General features: G+C 44.4%; 1 protein-coding gene across 7 annotated transcripts in view; it reads right to left on the reverse strand.

The window, feature by feature from the left end:
* Positions 1-14609, reverse strand: part of GRIA3 (glutamate ionotropic receptor AMPA type subunit 3) — a 221850-nt gene that overhangs the window by 43467 nt on the left and 163774 nt on the right. For all 7 annotated transcript variants that reach the window (XR_007246017.1, XM_048514048.1, XM_048514049.1 and 4 more), the window contains exon 12: positions 1328-1526. Coding sequence is in view for 6 of the 7 variants with exons in the window: in XM_048514048.1 (XP_048370005.1) it covers positions 1328-1526 (199 nt within the window). In the remaining variant the exon portion in view is untranslated. The remainder of the gene's footprint in view (positions 1-1327; positions 1527-14609) is intronic.

Here is a 14609-nt window from a genome sequence, read left to right on the forward strand (position 1 = left end):
TTTTACCTACAATGTCTGAGCTTTGTGTATCACCAAAACCATGATGATGGCTAGGGAAAGAACCAGTATTATAAAGCAGGTCTCAGGCTGGATCTTGCCCAGCTCTGAAGCAGATGAAATTCATTACCATCTGTTCATACAAAATGTGTTGCTGGTGAGCATCCAATGGTTAAGGGCTAAATGTCCTTCTTTCTATCAATGCCATCAGTGAATAAAGTAAAATTCAGTGGTTAAAGTCTTGGCAACCTTCCTAAAGAGGTCATAGACTGGATCGAGCTGGAACCATTCACCCAGAGACAGACACGTGCCAGCCATACTGTGACCTGAACTAGGGATTTTCATTGCCTGAGACTAGAACTGATATGTGCTATTTAGATGTCCAGCTCATGTTTTATTATAGTTCCAGGGTAGCTGAATCTGGAGCAGTTCCAGATGAGGTTTTACTTAGGGCTCAAAGTAAGCTGTCTAGGCAAACTGCCAGGATCTCGGGCTGCCAATTCTGGGTTGGAAAATTCCTGCAGATTTGGGGGTGGAACCTGGGGATGAGAGGGGTTGGGGAGAGACCTCACAGGGGTATGATGTCACTGAGTCTACCCTCAAAAGCAGTGATTTTCTCCAGGGGAACTGATACCTGTAGATTTTCTCCTGCGGAACTGATATCTGGAGATCACCTGTAATTCCAGGAGCTCTCTAGGTTGCACCTGAAGGCTGGCAACTGTGTGAAGGACTTTGTGAGTCCTTGTGTTCCTTTCTTTGTTCATTGTGAATAACATTATACCATGTTTGCTTAAGAATATCTTCATTCACTTCCTGACTGATTGCAGAATCTTACATTATCAGGACGAGATAGTTGGGATTGTATAGACATGGGGCTCTTTCAGGTACAGAAGAGAGGCATACAACATTAAGCTCTTTGACTGGAAAGCAATAGGAAATCTTTGGATTGGCTGGGCCTATCTATTAATAGATAACCGGCAGCCCTTCCATGACACTGTCTGTCTACTGTCATTGCAATACCTCAGGCTTCAGTTACAATGTAAATTCTAGTCCCCCAGGAAATCTGGACTGGGGAAAACATACTTTAGGCCTTCATTAGCCACCCACAGCTGGCCCTGACATTGAGCTATGAGGCATCAACACTTATTTTAGCTATCATGTTCTCATATTCACTGCATCTAGGGTTTAGTTCTCATACTGGAAGATTTATGATAGGATTCACACATTTTTACCTCAGCGCCTTCCTTTTTGTACATAGAGAATTTACACTTGACCCTCTTTATGGGACAGCTTAACTTTGAGAAAAAAGAGTGGAAGCCAGAACACTTACTCTAAAAAATTCTTTGGTTGAGCCTGAATCCAAAGTCCCGTAGGCTATTTCGGTCTGTTTAGCCAAATCTTCAGCGCTTTCGATGGGAGACACCATCCTTTCCACTGTGAGGAAGGCAGCGAGGTTGGCAGTGTAGGAAGAGATAATGATGAGTGTGAAGAACCACCAGACGCCTCCAACAATTCGCCCTGAGAGAGATCTAAGGAAGAGGAAAGGCAGTTCTATTGCTTAAAAATAGGAAAACAACCACCGAAAACAAGATTTATGTTTGAGTGATTTTGAACACAAAATCACCAAATGATGTCATACACCAACAAGGATAAAGGACAACTAGCCAAAAAAACAACAATAACATGTTTCACAGTGCAGCTTGTTTGAAAAAATTGCATTAATTTCATTTTATACCTAGACTATACATCATACTCATGAAATCATTCCAAAGATTTGGAACTCCTTGGAAGGCAATGAGTGGCAGTAGATTTTTAACTCCAAATTGCAAAAACCTCTGTCATAATTCAATCAGCCTTCATTTTTTACCTTCCAGGAAACAAAAACCATGTTTTTATTACCATTTCTACCTGTTGTGCCTACAGAACTGCATAACGTTTGGGGAGAATGTCTCCTCCCTTTCTGCAAAAGAATGCATTCAAGGTGGCTTACAGAAAGAGTTAATTGTAAAATCACAGACTTGGTTTGGGTCTTGAAGGTCACCTATTCTAACTCCCTGCTCCATGCAGAAAATCCCAAGCTAGAGCATTCCAAACGATGGATGTCCAACCTCTGCTTGAAACCATCCAGCTACAGATAACTTGTTCTCCTGTCCAGTTCTCTGGCCAAGGTTCTTTCATTAGAACCTTACATTAGAAAATTTTCCCTTCTGTTCAATCAAAGCCAACTCTCCTGTAACTTAAGCCCATTAAATCTAGTCCTTCTGGAGCAGCACAGAACAAGTGTTTGCCCTATTTGTGTATTCAGATATTTGAAAGGTGCCGTTGTGACATTACAAAACTAAAAACACAATATTGAAACAGATAAATACATCTAAAAGATGTTGAATAAGAGAATCAAGCCTGGAGGGGAAGTGCAAAGACTCTGAAAGCATTGTCGAAGGCTTTCACGGCCGGATTCAGCTGGTTGTTGTGGGTTTTCCGGGCTGTGTGGCCATGGTCTGGTAGATTTTGAACAAGATTTACCAGACCACAGCCACAAAGCCTTGTAAAACTCACAACAACCCCTCTGAAAGCAATTTCACACTTGTTGTTATGGAGGTTTGCAATACCTCCTCTATACATTACTCATGCAGAACTTTTCATTGCCCTATTTGTTTTAGTAAACCAGGGATGCCTGTCTCCAGGTGTGATCTCCTGGAAATACAACTCATCTCCTAACCACAGAGATCTGGAGAAAATAAAGGCTTGGGAGGGTAAAATCTGTGACATTATACCCCATTGAGTTCCCTGTTCTTCCCAGGCTTCATCCCAAAATCTGGATCTGCTCCACACAACACTGCCCACGTATCTGTACCTTATTGCCGTAATAAATTTCCTTCTGAAAATTCTCCCCAAAGAATATCCATTATTGGAATAGTTGAATCCTTGAATGCCTTTATCCACTATTTGTATATGTGCAATGATATTGGATTTCAAAGTTTGGCTTTAATACTCCGTTTCAATACAGGCAGGACCACAATTCTATGGCAATTCCCTGGGCTCTGTGCTTTGAATTTGACACCTCATTCAAATATCTGTGTGACTGCAATATGAATCCTAAGAGCTCGTTTAAAGCCTGGTGTGGACTCCATTGTTTGTAGTCGAATAAACAGGTAAAGCTGAGAATGGTAACTGTCAGTTCTAGGAATAAATGCAATACACACCATGGGGAGTCATTTACTATTGAAAGGAGAATGCCATCTGTGAATAGAGATGATGCTGATAAGGACATGAGTACAGACTGCTGGATTGGTCTGATCTAGTCCAGCGTCCTGTTTCACATAATAGCCAACCAGCTACCCAGGAGGGCCAACAAAGAAGGCAAAGAGGCCAAGGCCTTTTCCTGATGTTGCGTTATAGCTAGGCAGGCCAGCCCCCAGGTGGGACCTGGGGACCCTCTGGAATAACAATTCTTCTCAAGAGTACAGAGATCAGTTTCTCTGGATAAAATGGAAGCTCTGGAGAATGGGATGTATGGCATTGGGCCCCGCTGAGGTCTCTGTCCTCTCTAGGTTCCATCTCCAAATCTCCAGGAGTTTGCACACCTGGATTTGGCCAGCCTACCCCCTCCCATCTCCTGTGGGTGGCCGGGACGGGGACAGCCACGTCTTTTTAAGACGTCCCTGGATGTCTTATTTTGGGTGTGTGGAGTGAAAAGAAGAAGTTGCCCCTTTTTCAGATGTCCCACAGATGTCTTTTTTTTGTGCTGGGCAGAATGGACCGACGCTTGTGGCCATTACTACCTTCATTGGCAGTGAAGGCCACAATTTAATACTTATTCAATAAAAAGTATTGCCTTTTGTCTGCCCTGTACCTACTGCCATCAACTTCACTGGGTGACCCTGAGTTCTGCTATTATGGGAGAGGGGAGAAAGCTCCCTCTGTCCTCTTTCTCCACCCCATAGATAATTTTATAAACCTCCATCATACCTTCCCAGCCTTCCCCCCCCCCCCTAAACTCCCACATTCTTTGGCATTTTCTCCTAGGAAAAGTGCTCCAACCCCTCTGTCACGTTAGTTGTCCCTCTTCTGTCCTTTTTCCAGCTCTGCAATGTCTTGTATGGAATATGGCAATCAGCACAGTGTACAACATCCCAGTATTCGTAATACCAAGCAGATACTGCAGGTAGAACAAGGGAAGTCAAACTTCCACCCTCTCATTTACTGGCTCTGGTTCTTGTGATCTGAGCAGCATCCTGATATGCAAAAATCAAGCATGCCACGCTTTGCCTGGCATAAATGGAACTGGCACACCAGACAAGTGAGCAGCAGGAGGCAGGGCCTGCAGTTGCTGTGCCATGGTGCCAGGAGGCCAACATCAGGTCCCTCAAAAGCCCTTTGGCCTCAGAGGGCTGCCCAGCAATGCTGACCCATGACACCAGCCTGGCTGCTTGCAGGGTTGCAAAATAATTTTTCGCTGGACCAAGTAAATAAGAATGTGAAATATTCAGTGCCGTGGAATTATGCATATTAAAAGCAAACAAGCCCAGAAAATATCAGCTGGCTTCCCTGATCTGCCCCCCTTGAGATTTTCAGAGTCTAACTCAATGTGCAGTGACAGGAAGAGACATGGTGGTGTGTTTTGTGTTAATTAAAATGTGCATGTCTAAAACGCACTGTTCCGAAGCACGCATATTTTTATTTAGCAACCCTAGGCTCCATGATATTTCCATTTTGGTTAGAGCTGTTCACAGAGGAGAACTGCAAATATTGAGTCACTTAAAACCCATGCAAGTTGTCATCCTACAAGGGCATGATCTTAGCTTTATGATCTAGATTTTAGCTTTACGATCTAAGTAGATTGCTCCTCCTCCACTACCACTAGATTATAAATCTGCAGGATGACCATCTTATATTTGGCAGGATTCAGCCTGAATTTTTGAGCTCAGCTTTCTGGACATTATCCCTTTTGCTTTCTTAACTGCAATGCCCAACCCACTCCCCCACTTCCACAGCAAGAGATGCATTTCTTCAGTTTGTTATAATACTAGTCTTCTGGCTAATGCAATGAAGTCCATTGGCAGCTGGCTCAGCACAAACAAAAGGAAGCATTTCTTCACACAATGCATAATTTACTCATGGAATTCATTACCATGCGGTGTTTATTTTTATTTTAAACATATTTTTTATGCTTCCTTTCCACCTAGCTCATGACAGCAAACAATCAAAACCCACTTTAAAGTATGCACACATCTAGAACAATTAAAACGTACAATTAAACTATGGTGTTCAGTTGTGCAGTGACTATTAGTAGCAGAGATGGCTTTAAAAGGCAAATATCAGGCATGATGATTAAATAGAACTCCCATGTTCAGATGCAGTATACCACAATATGGTTTCTGCAAAAGAAATAGCAAAAGCAGGTTTTGCTATCAACTTTGCTTATGGGCTTCCTAAGGTCATTTGGTTGATCTCTGCAGAAAATATGACGCTATACTAGGCAGACCTTTTTTGGACCCTTCAGGGTTATCCTTACGTTTTTAAGCCATAAGAGAGAATGCCTAGAAGTATTTTAAGGTTCAGTGGGCATGACACAATGTTCCATTCCAGTTCTCATCCAGACCACCCATCAAAGCCCTATTTGTGATAGTAGATAAAACTCCTCTGGATGTTCAAAAAACTTTTTTTGTGGCAGATCAACTGAAAAGATCCTTCTACTGAAAGAGGGTAAGTCTAACCCTGCATTCCACTCTTTTAATGGGCAATGAGGTAGGTCTGGCAACATGACATTGACACCATCTACTTTCAGAACACCTGAACCCAGGTCAGAGCAGAATACCAAATCTCGTATACAAGTTGCAATTATGACCTGCCCATGACCTCCACAAGTAGAGCCTGGCTGGATCAGACCAGTGGACCATCTGGTCCAGCATCCTGCTTCACACAGTGGCCAAACAGTTGCCCTAGAGGGTCAAACAAACATAGCATAGAGTCAGAGGCCCTCCCTGATGCTACTTCCCTGCACTGAGCCAAAACTATTTTATTCTGAGCCAAAACTATTTTAGTATCACAAAAGTCTATGCCTCCCATAGGCAAAATTGCATCCACTCATCATAAAGAATTAACGTATAATGGAACAGACAGCTTAGCTATACATGTTAAACTCACAAGTGAAATCAGTTGCAATTAAGAGCAGGCTTGATGATAAAGCTGTTATCAAATCAATGTAAAGAGGATGCATTCATTTACCTTGAGAGGAAAGTTTCAGCAGAAGCGTGGGGTTAAAATGATAGCAAGTTAGCAATAAGGACAAAAAGAGAAAAGAAGCATTATTATGCAAACGTCACCTCATTACGGAGCAGTATTTATAGATGCATGCTTAATCTTTACGGCAAACAGCATGACTTTCTAATAATATTCACAGAGACAATTTATGCTTCTCTTTCTTTAGACAAGCTGGCCTTGGGCTCCCCCAGTCTGTACTGTAATTAATCTGCAGCACTTCAAGTTTAATCTCATTTACTCTGATGAAAGTCAAGGAGCTGGAGTCAAAAACCACAAGCATAATACAGTCCTGTAATGGACTGTAGGAAGGCCAAGATCTTCTAGACATACTAAGAAGAGTCTAAGAGCCATTTGCATGGACTTCACCCTCCACCCTCTTCACTAAACCTCAAGCCATCTGTGGATGGACTTTTGCCTTGTCTTTCTCTGGTTTCAGTCATGCCACACATATTACATCACTTTTGAAATGAGTGGACTGTACAAAAAAGGGGGTGTCTACATTTATTTAACAGCTTAAAAATTCCACTGGGGGCAACCAAGCCCTTCGGCGTCCCCAAAGTAGGTCTCTTAATCCCAGGCAGTCAGTATAAAAATAGTTCTAATGGCACCTTTGGTTTGATCGTTCAACTAGAGTTACAAACTCTTCTGTTTCTCATCCTTTGACCAGCTAATGACATCTACTTCACTAGTACTTCAAGCTTCAGATCAAGCTGTGATTATATTCAGATTACCACCAGGCACTGTGAGAAACATTATCTTCCTACTTGGGCTTTCATGGATAATGGAAATGTAGCTGGGGTGAGAGAATAACTGGTCCCCAAGGGTCAATGGTTGGCCATCCAAGCATCTACTAACTCTTCACTGCCTTCAGAGAAAGTGACAAATAGGGGTTGTGAATTTTAAGCAACAGATCAATGACACTCAGTAGCTGGGACAAGAAGAGTTTGGATTTATACCCTGCTTCTCTCATCTGCAAGGAATCTCAAAGCAGTTTACAAATTCCTTCCCTTCCTCTCCCCACAACAGATACCTTGGGAGGTAGGTGGGGCTGAGAGAGTTCTGAGGGAACTGTGACTAGCCCAGTTCACCCAGCAGGCTTCATGTGGAGCAGTAGGGAAGCAAACGTGGTTCACCAGATTAGGGTTCACTGCTCTTAACCACGACACCTCACTGGCTCTCCTGGGCATCATTCTCTGATGAGACACCTCCCTTTTGTTTCAGGAAAATGGGCAAGGCTATTGTCTGGTGGGGTTAATGGTTGATAGGTGGTTCCCACCTTGAAAAAGCTACCAGCCAAACAATGGCTAAGCTGTATGTGCCTCATGCCACATATGGCTCTTTTTGGTTGATGGTAATTGCAAATGCAGCTGCCCATGAGAGGGAGTGCCCCATTAGATTGTGCACTTTGCCATTTTGCTAATCATTAACACAATTCCATATCCACAGCTTGTACCAGATCCACACTCTTCAGTCTTCTCTTGAATATTTTGTACGATGGGGGTTAAGTTGGATACCATATGAAAAATATAACACATGTGCAGTTCTTTCTTAAAACTATCTAGCTGCATAGAGATCATGACTATGTTATCTTGACAGTGGAACACATCAATCATCACCCAGGAATTTGAATTCACACATTGGTCTAGGAGATGTTGTATGATAAAGTCATACCCTGGCAGGACACATCTAAGCCTGTTAACAAGGTATTTGAAATACAGTATTTTTATATCCACAGCTGATCAAACTGTCATTAATACCCTTGTGCATGAATGCAGTGCAAATGTCAAAACTTCCACATCATGATGTTCAAAAGAACTTAGAAGCTGGGCTGTTTGACATCATTTTGGTTCAGAAAGCAATTGCCCATTTAAGTAAATGATACAATGCCTGTTGGATCTGTTATGACCAAATACCTCAAATCAGACAATCTGACACACTACACAAAGGTAAGACTGGATTGTCCAATGGATTTGCTGCATCAAGGAGCTCCAGCCCAACTTGCCTTCTTGATGAGTATATCTGCATGATGCATATTTGTTGTATTCATACTCTATGTAGTGGTGCCCAATTAGCATGTTTTTAGTTATACTTTAGTTATACTTAACTGTTATACTTTATTGTACTTTATTGTAAAGTTATACTTAATTGTAAAGTGGTCCACAGAACTATTGACATTTGCTGCCCAAGGAGGAGAGAGGGTCCATAGTAAGACACAGGACAATCATTTTTATGGAAGACAACTGGCCATAGCCTGTTTATTGGAAGCCTGTTTATTTTATGGACGAAAACTGGCCATAACCTGGCTAAGGAAGCAGAGGCACACAGGGGATGGATCCAACACTTGCTGTTCTCCAGTGATACCCTCCCCAGGCACAAGTGCTGGGAGAACCAGGAGCAGCAAGACAGTGGGAGCCATCTGGGCATTGGCCTCTAAATGAAACTCCCCTTGCTGCTTGGGGGTGTGAGTCACCTGCAGTTCCCCCCCTCCCCGGGCATGTGGCACCAAGGCTTGACTCATCCCCAAGACCCCCCCAGGGAGTCCCTACAAATGGGGAGGGCTGGCACGCAGGCTCCTCCTCCCCTTGACAAATCAGCCCTCAGGCACAATCTGCCAAGCTACGACAAATTAAAAACAACAAACAAATAAGCACATAACAAGCAAAATGTGTAACATGCAGCAAAAGAGTATGGGTGGGTGGGAAGAGCCGGTGGAGCATGGGACTAAAGAGCCAGAAGCCTGCTCTGCCTGGCCTTAAGTGGCTGTCCACTGCAACTCTGATCCACAGTCACCTCACCCACTCGCATTGGCCAGGTTTCTAGTGGCCCCACCCCTCTGAGCATCATGTAGCCAGCACAGAGGCTGACCCTTGATCTCTCCCCTGCTCCAGGCAGCACTGGTGGCCCCCAGAAAGTTCCAGGGTGCGCTTTACCAGTACTGCACAGCTTACAGGATGAATGATAATGGAAAGCTTTCTGTCATACTGATTATTCCAACCTTACATTCACATAGAAGTCCTCCCTCCCAGTTTCCAAAATGCAGTGTATTTCTGGAGCATCCACTCAGTGTACCCAGTGGTGGGATTCGCTTCGGCAGAAACATTTGTTAAAATGGTGCTTGTAAACAACCAGTTGTTGAATTATTTGAATCCCACCACTGGAACCGGTTCAATTATTTGAATCCCACCACTGAGTGTACCCTTGAAAGCACCCACTTACCCAGCTTTCCCCTGTACTAATTATGTTCTTTCACAAACCTGATTTGGTAAGGCCTTCCCATAAATAATGCAGTCTAAGCATATTAGCAAGTTGTCTGCGTGGGAAGCTGTGCATTCCAGAACCAAAGGCTGCTAAATCTCTCTTAAGTTTTTAAGTGTGATGCCTCTTTGTCTGTACCTGGGAGCTAACCTCTGACCCCTTCTCTTCTCTCAGTAGCCATTGCTCTTTGTTTTTGTCTTTCTCCACATGAACTTGCATGGAGGTAGGCGCTTCTACAGGTCTCTCCTGTAGAAGCAAATACCACATACTTTCCACTCAGATGATGCTGCAATAGGTAGCCACTTGTGTCAGGAAGTATATTCTTTAGATTAGGACTTCTGTCTTTCTTTCAACTGCAATAAGAGTGTGAACAGAATTCCTTGAATAAATGTAAGTTGTACCTTTGGCAATTTACTTCTTGCGAAGACTGATTTTACTACGCTCAGCATCACACTTCCACGACTGGGTAGAACTCTGCTGTATTAACCAATAAACAGTGTATACAGCCGAATGTAGGCTAGACAATGCTTTTTCAATACAATGTATCTATTGAAACAGCCACACTAAATACTTACCTATTATAGATCTACCTGGTTGTTAGATCTCGCAGCTTTTTTGCACAAAGGCAACTGAAAGCTTGTAGTGGGAAACTGAAAAATTAGGCTTCTCCCAGAATACCTGCAAATCTAACCAGATGGCAAAATGGCACCCCCTAATGCCCCCCTTCACTCCCCCACCCCACTTACCTGAGCTGACAGCGATCCCGGGCAGCCTGGCGGGGCCTGGTAGGGCTGAGGGGTGCTCGGCTGCGGCCTCTGCTAGACCTGGTGGGACAGGGCCGAGGGGCACCCTGCGGCAGCCCCGCTAGGCCACTCCTTCAGCCTCCACCGGCTGAAGCAGCAGCCTGGCAGGGCTGGGCCCAGCAGAGGAAGAAAGGGGGAGGGGTGTGGGGGGCAATTTTCCACCCTCTACGTGACCAAATGGGGGGCCGCCTGGGGCAATTGTCCCCACCCCGCCCAGTGGAAGCTACACCACTGCATCTAAACTCTGTGTCCTCACTCAGGAACTGTATTCCAATGAAGCACCCACAGTGGTCTACAATAGCTTTTAAGAGCAACATGCACATTTTGTTATAAGATGGAAATTAATTTGTTATAAAATGGATGCACTATGAAAAGCTCTTCCGAACAAATGGCATCTTTAACTTCATCAACAGGAATTATATGCAAAGGCAGTAAAATATTGCACAAATGGCAAAGATTTTGTGAGCTTTCTTTCACAGCAGCAAGTTGCCGTGGTGCTTTAAAAGTGGCTTATCTCAACAATGGATTTGATTTATAATTTGCCGGGATAATTCATTTCAAGACAACCTGCAGCTCTACAGTATTTTCACCTTTGCAAATTCTAATCTCTTGCCGAATATAGTAAACAAGTCAGAACTAGCAAGAAACTAGCATGGGCAACTATTGCATTCCCCCCACCTTTGCTTCTTTTTCTATCCCCCAACTTCTCTCAGGGCCTTTCCCCACGCCCTTCCATCCCCGCCTATGCCAGGCGTCCCCTCCCAGGCGTCCCCACGACCCCGCGCTCTGTGCGGGGGTTGTCAAAAGGCGCCGTTCGGAAGAGCGCCTGGGATGCCGCACGCTAAGGGGGCGCGACAGCGGCAGCGTCAGGGCGGCTGCGCTGTGGCCGCCCCTGCCGTGGGGAGGGAGGAGGAACCCCGCGCTACTCTCCTCAAGTAGCGCGGGGCTTACGGTAAGTGGGGAAAGGCCCTCAGTCTCTCACACTTTCTCCTTCCTGCCACCACTTTTCATACTCGCTCTCCTCCATGCCTGTCACTTTCTCTCTCTGCCTGTATCACATCCCTCTCTCTTTCTGCTGTTGTCATCCTTCTGGTCTCTTACCTGTTCCCCACCCCTGCCCAGCAGCACCCACACTGGCACTTCAGCTCTCCCAGATTCACAACAGATCTCCCAACTACAAAGATCAGTCCCCCTTGGAGTTGCCAGCTCCAGGTGTGGAAATTCCTGGAAATTTGGGGGTGGAGCTTGGAGAAGGTGAGGTTTAGGAAGGGAAGCAAACTTCAGCATGGTTCAATGCCATCGAGCCCAAAGCAGCTCTTTCTTTAAGAGGAACAGATCTCTGTCATCTGGAAATCAGGGGTGACCTCCAGCCCTCACCTGGAGGTTGGCAGCCTTCACTCCCTGGAAGGAAATGGCTGCTTTGGAGTCTGGATTATGTGACATTATACCAGTGGTGGGATTCTAAAAGATTAACCACCGGTTCCCCCCCCCCGCCCACGTGCCCCCCTCTGCCCATTTACCTGACTGCTGCACTCCGCCCCCTTTCCGATGTTGGGCAGGAAGAGGTGGCAGCTTTGGGGGCCAGCTGCAGGGGGCCGGCTGGCTGCTGATCAGGTTGCACACCAATTAGTCATATGGGGGGTGGGGGCGCGAAATGGCATCCCACTTGAGCAGCCAGGGAGCAGGGAGCAGTGTTGCTTCCCACTCCAAGCAGGCTGCTCGGCCTCTGATTGGAACCTTCTTGGAGCAGGGTGCTCCGAGCAGGTGCCAGCTGGAGGCCAAGCAGCCTGCTTGGGTGCGCTTCCCCTCCAAGTGATGGGGGGCAGGGAGCTGGGCTGGAAAGGGTGCCCGGCGGGTGTGGTGGGTACCTGGGGCTGGTCATGCCCCGGGCACCATTTTCCCCTGCTATGCCTCTGGCAGCTGCCCTGGGGTGGTGGGATTCCTACTGGTTAGCTACTGGTTTGGCAGAACCGGTACAAATGGCTGAATCCCACCTCTGCATTATACTCTCCCCAGGGTCTATATCTCCAGGAATTTCCCAACCCAGAGCTGCCAGCCCTATTTAGACCTGGCCCCAATAAGACCTCTCTCAAAGGCTAAAATAGGGCTGGAAATAGGGCTGACAGAACCAAACATGGAATGCTGTGATTGCCTAGTAACAGCCACTGAGGAAATCACTAGCTTAAAGCTACAGGTGCTCCTTTTACAATTTTTTGCATTTTTAACCCCATCAATCTTTTTTTTTAAGAATTCAGTTTTTTCTATAAAGCTAGGCCCTTTATAGATTTTCAGAATTATGTCTTGCCCATTCACAGCTCCAGTTACAGGATTTAAGTATCCTCTGCTATTAGAAGAAGAATTGGTTTTTATCTCCCACTCTTCTCTACCTTTTAAGAAGTCTCAAACTGGCTTACAATTGCCTCCTCCCATCCCACAACAGACACCTTGTGAGGGAAGTGCAGCTGAGAGAGTTTTAGGGTCCCAAGGTCCCTCAGCAAAAGGAGTGGGGAAACAAACCCAGTTCTACAGATTAGAGTCCACCACTCTTAAACACTAAATCCCTCCAGCTGTTATTGTAAGTGTTCTAAAACGTCTTGAAAAGAAAAGAAAAAAGCTTGTTACTGGCCATGAGAACTACTGTGAAGAAACTTTTCTCTTTATTTCTTGATTGAAATATTTTAATTTTTAAAAAATCATGTAAAAAGAGGAAACTTTTCTCCTGAATACTTTCCCCCAACCCCCTACCATTAAGAATGGCTTGACTGAAGAAGAAACAAAAAGGGGGCAGTTCTCCATGAACACAGATATCCTGTTTCAGTATAATCTCTAGGTGAACATTTGGAATGAGAGACCTTATGAACACACACAAAATTGATATTTCTTCAACCATTTCCCTCACCAATTTAAATGCTGTCGACTTTCATTTTCCCCCAGGACCTACCATTTTATTTAAAAGCATGAGGAAATATCACAACCCCGAGTGATGCTTGTGTACTTCATGTGCTGAATGTTCATCAATGCTATTACTTATCTTCTTCAGTTAAAGACAACTCAAAAGAGACACGGGGAGGTCTGTAAATAGATCTCCTAAGCAATTTTTTTACTGATAAACAGCAGCCAACCCCTTCTCCTATATGGATGATCTGCATGACATGGAGAATGGGGTTTATCCTTGCACATTTTTCTTTAGCTCATATGTCTTTCCGCAGACTAGCAACTTGTCCCACTGTGGTTTGTAATCCCAAGCAGGGCAAAAGTATGTGTGTGTGTTGGGTGGGTGGGGGGGGGAGGATTTGAACTTAGAAAAACTTTGTATGGCTCATTCTGCACATGTAGAATAATGCACTTTCAAACTGCTTTCAGTGCTCTTTGAAGCTGTACGGAATAGCAAAATCCACTTGCAAACAGTTGTGAAAGTGGTTTGAAAATGCATTATTTTGCGCGTGTGGAAGGGGCCTTTGTGGATGTGGCAGGAGATAGCCCTTCTTCATTATGCTATAGCTCCAAACTGAACAGAGATCCCCCGCCCCACATACACATGCCTCTTCATAGCTGCTATTTACCAATTAAAAAATTCTCAGGAGATCCCTTAATGCATCTTCTTGTACCCTGTCTAATTTGGCCCTAAAAGAACAACCTCACTTTGAAGAACTTGTGGGGGACAATGCACAGCATATCTGTTTTTATTAAAGGAACTGTATACTCCAAAATGGATATTCATTCATTTTTTGATTTATTAATGGATGCTCATTGAATTGTTAAGTCTCTGGATGCTCCTGTTATATAGATTAGAAATAACAATGGGAAATACCAAGAGAATTTTGGCAATTCTGGAATGATACAGCTGAGGAGAAAATAATGAAGATGTCCAGCCAATGACGTCCAGCTAAAATTATTAATCACATCAGCTACTCATTGACCAATCTGTGCATTCTGCCTTTAAGCTATCACAGCCACTCCTAAAGTATTTAACATTGAGATATTGTTATGAAGAGAAAACATCCCGTTTGTTAAGCAAAGCAGTGCGTTGAACAAGAGTCATTGCAAGAACCTTGAGGATTCCATTTACTGCCAAAAAAGGGAGGGGGCTAATAGGATGAGAATTAAAAAAAATGCCTACAGCTTTCCTTGTGATGTCCCATGCTTATTTTCCCGGTCTTTTAATGGCTGAACACATGGTCAACAGCAATTTAAACGCTATCACTTCACATTATCAAAACAGCAAGCACAGAGGCGAAATTTCATTACTCAATTGGGATTAAATTACAAAGCATAAACACACACACTAGG

This window comes from Sphaerodactylus townsendi, linkage group LG13 (genome assembly GCF_021028975.2).
Source record: "Sphaerodactylus townsendi isolate TG3544 linkage group LG13, MPM_Stown_v2.3, whole genome shotgun sequence".
NCBI lineage: Eukaryota > Metazoa > Chordata > Lepidosauria > Squamata > Sphaerodactylidae > Sphaerodactylus > Sphaerodactylus townsendi.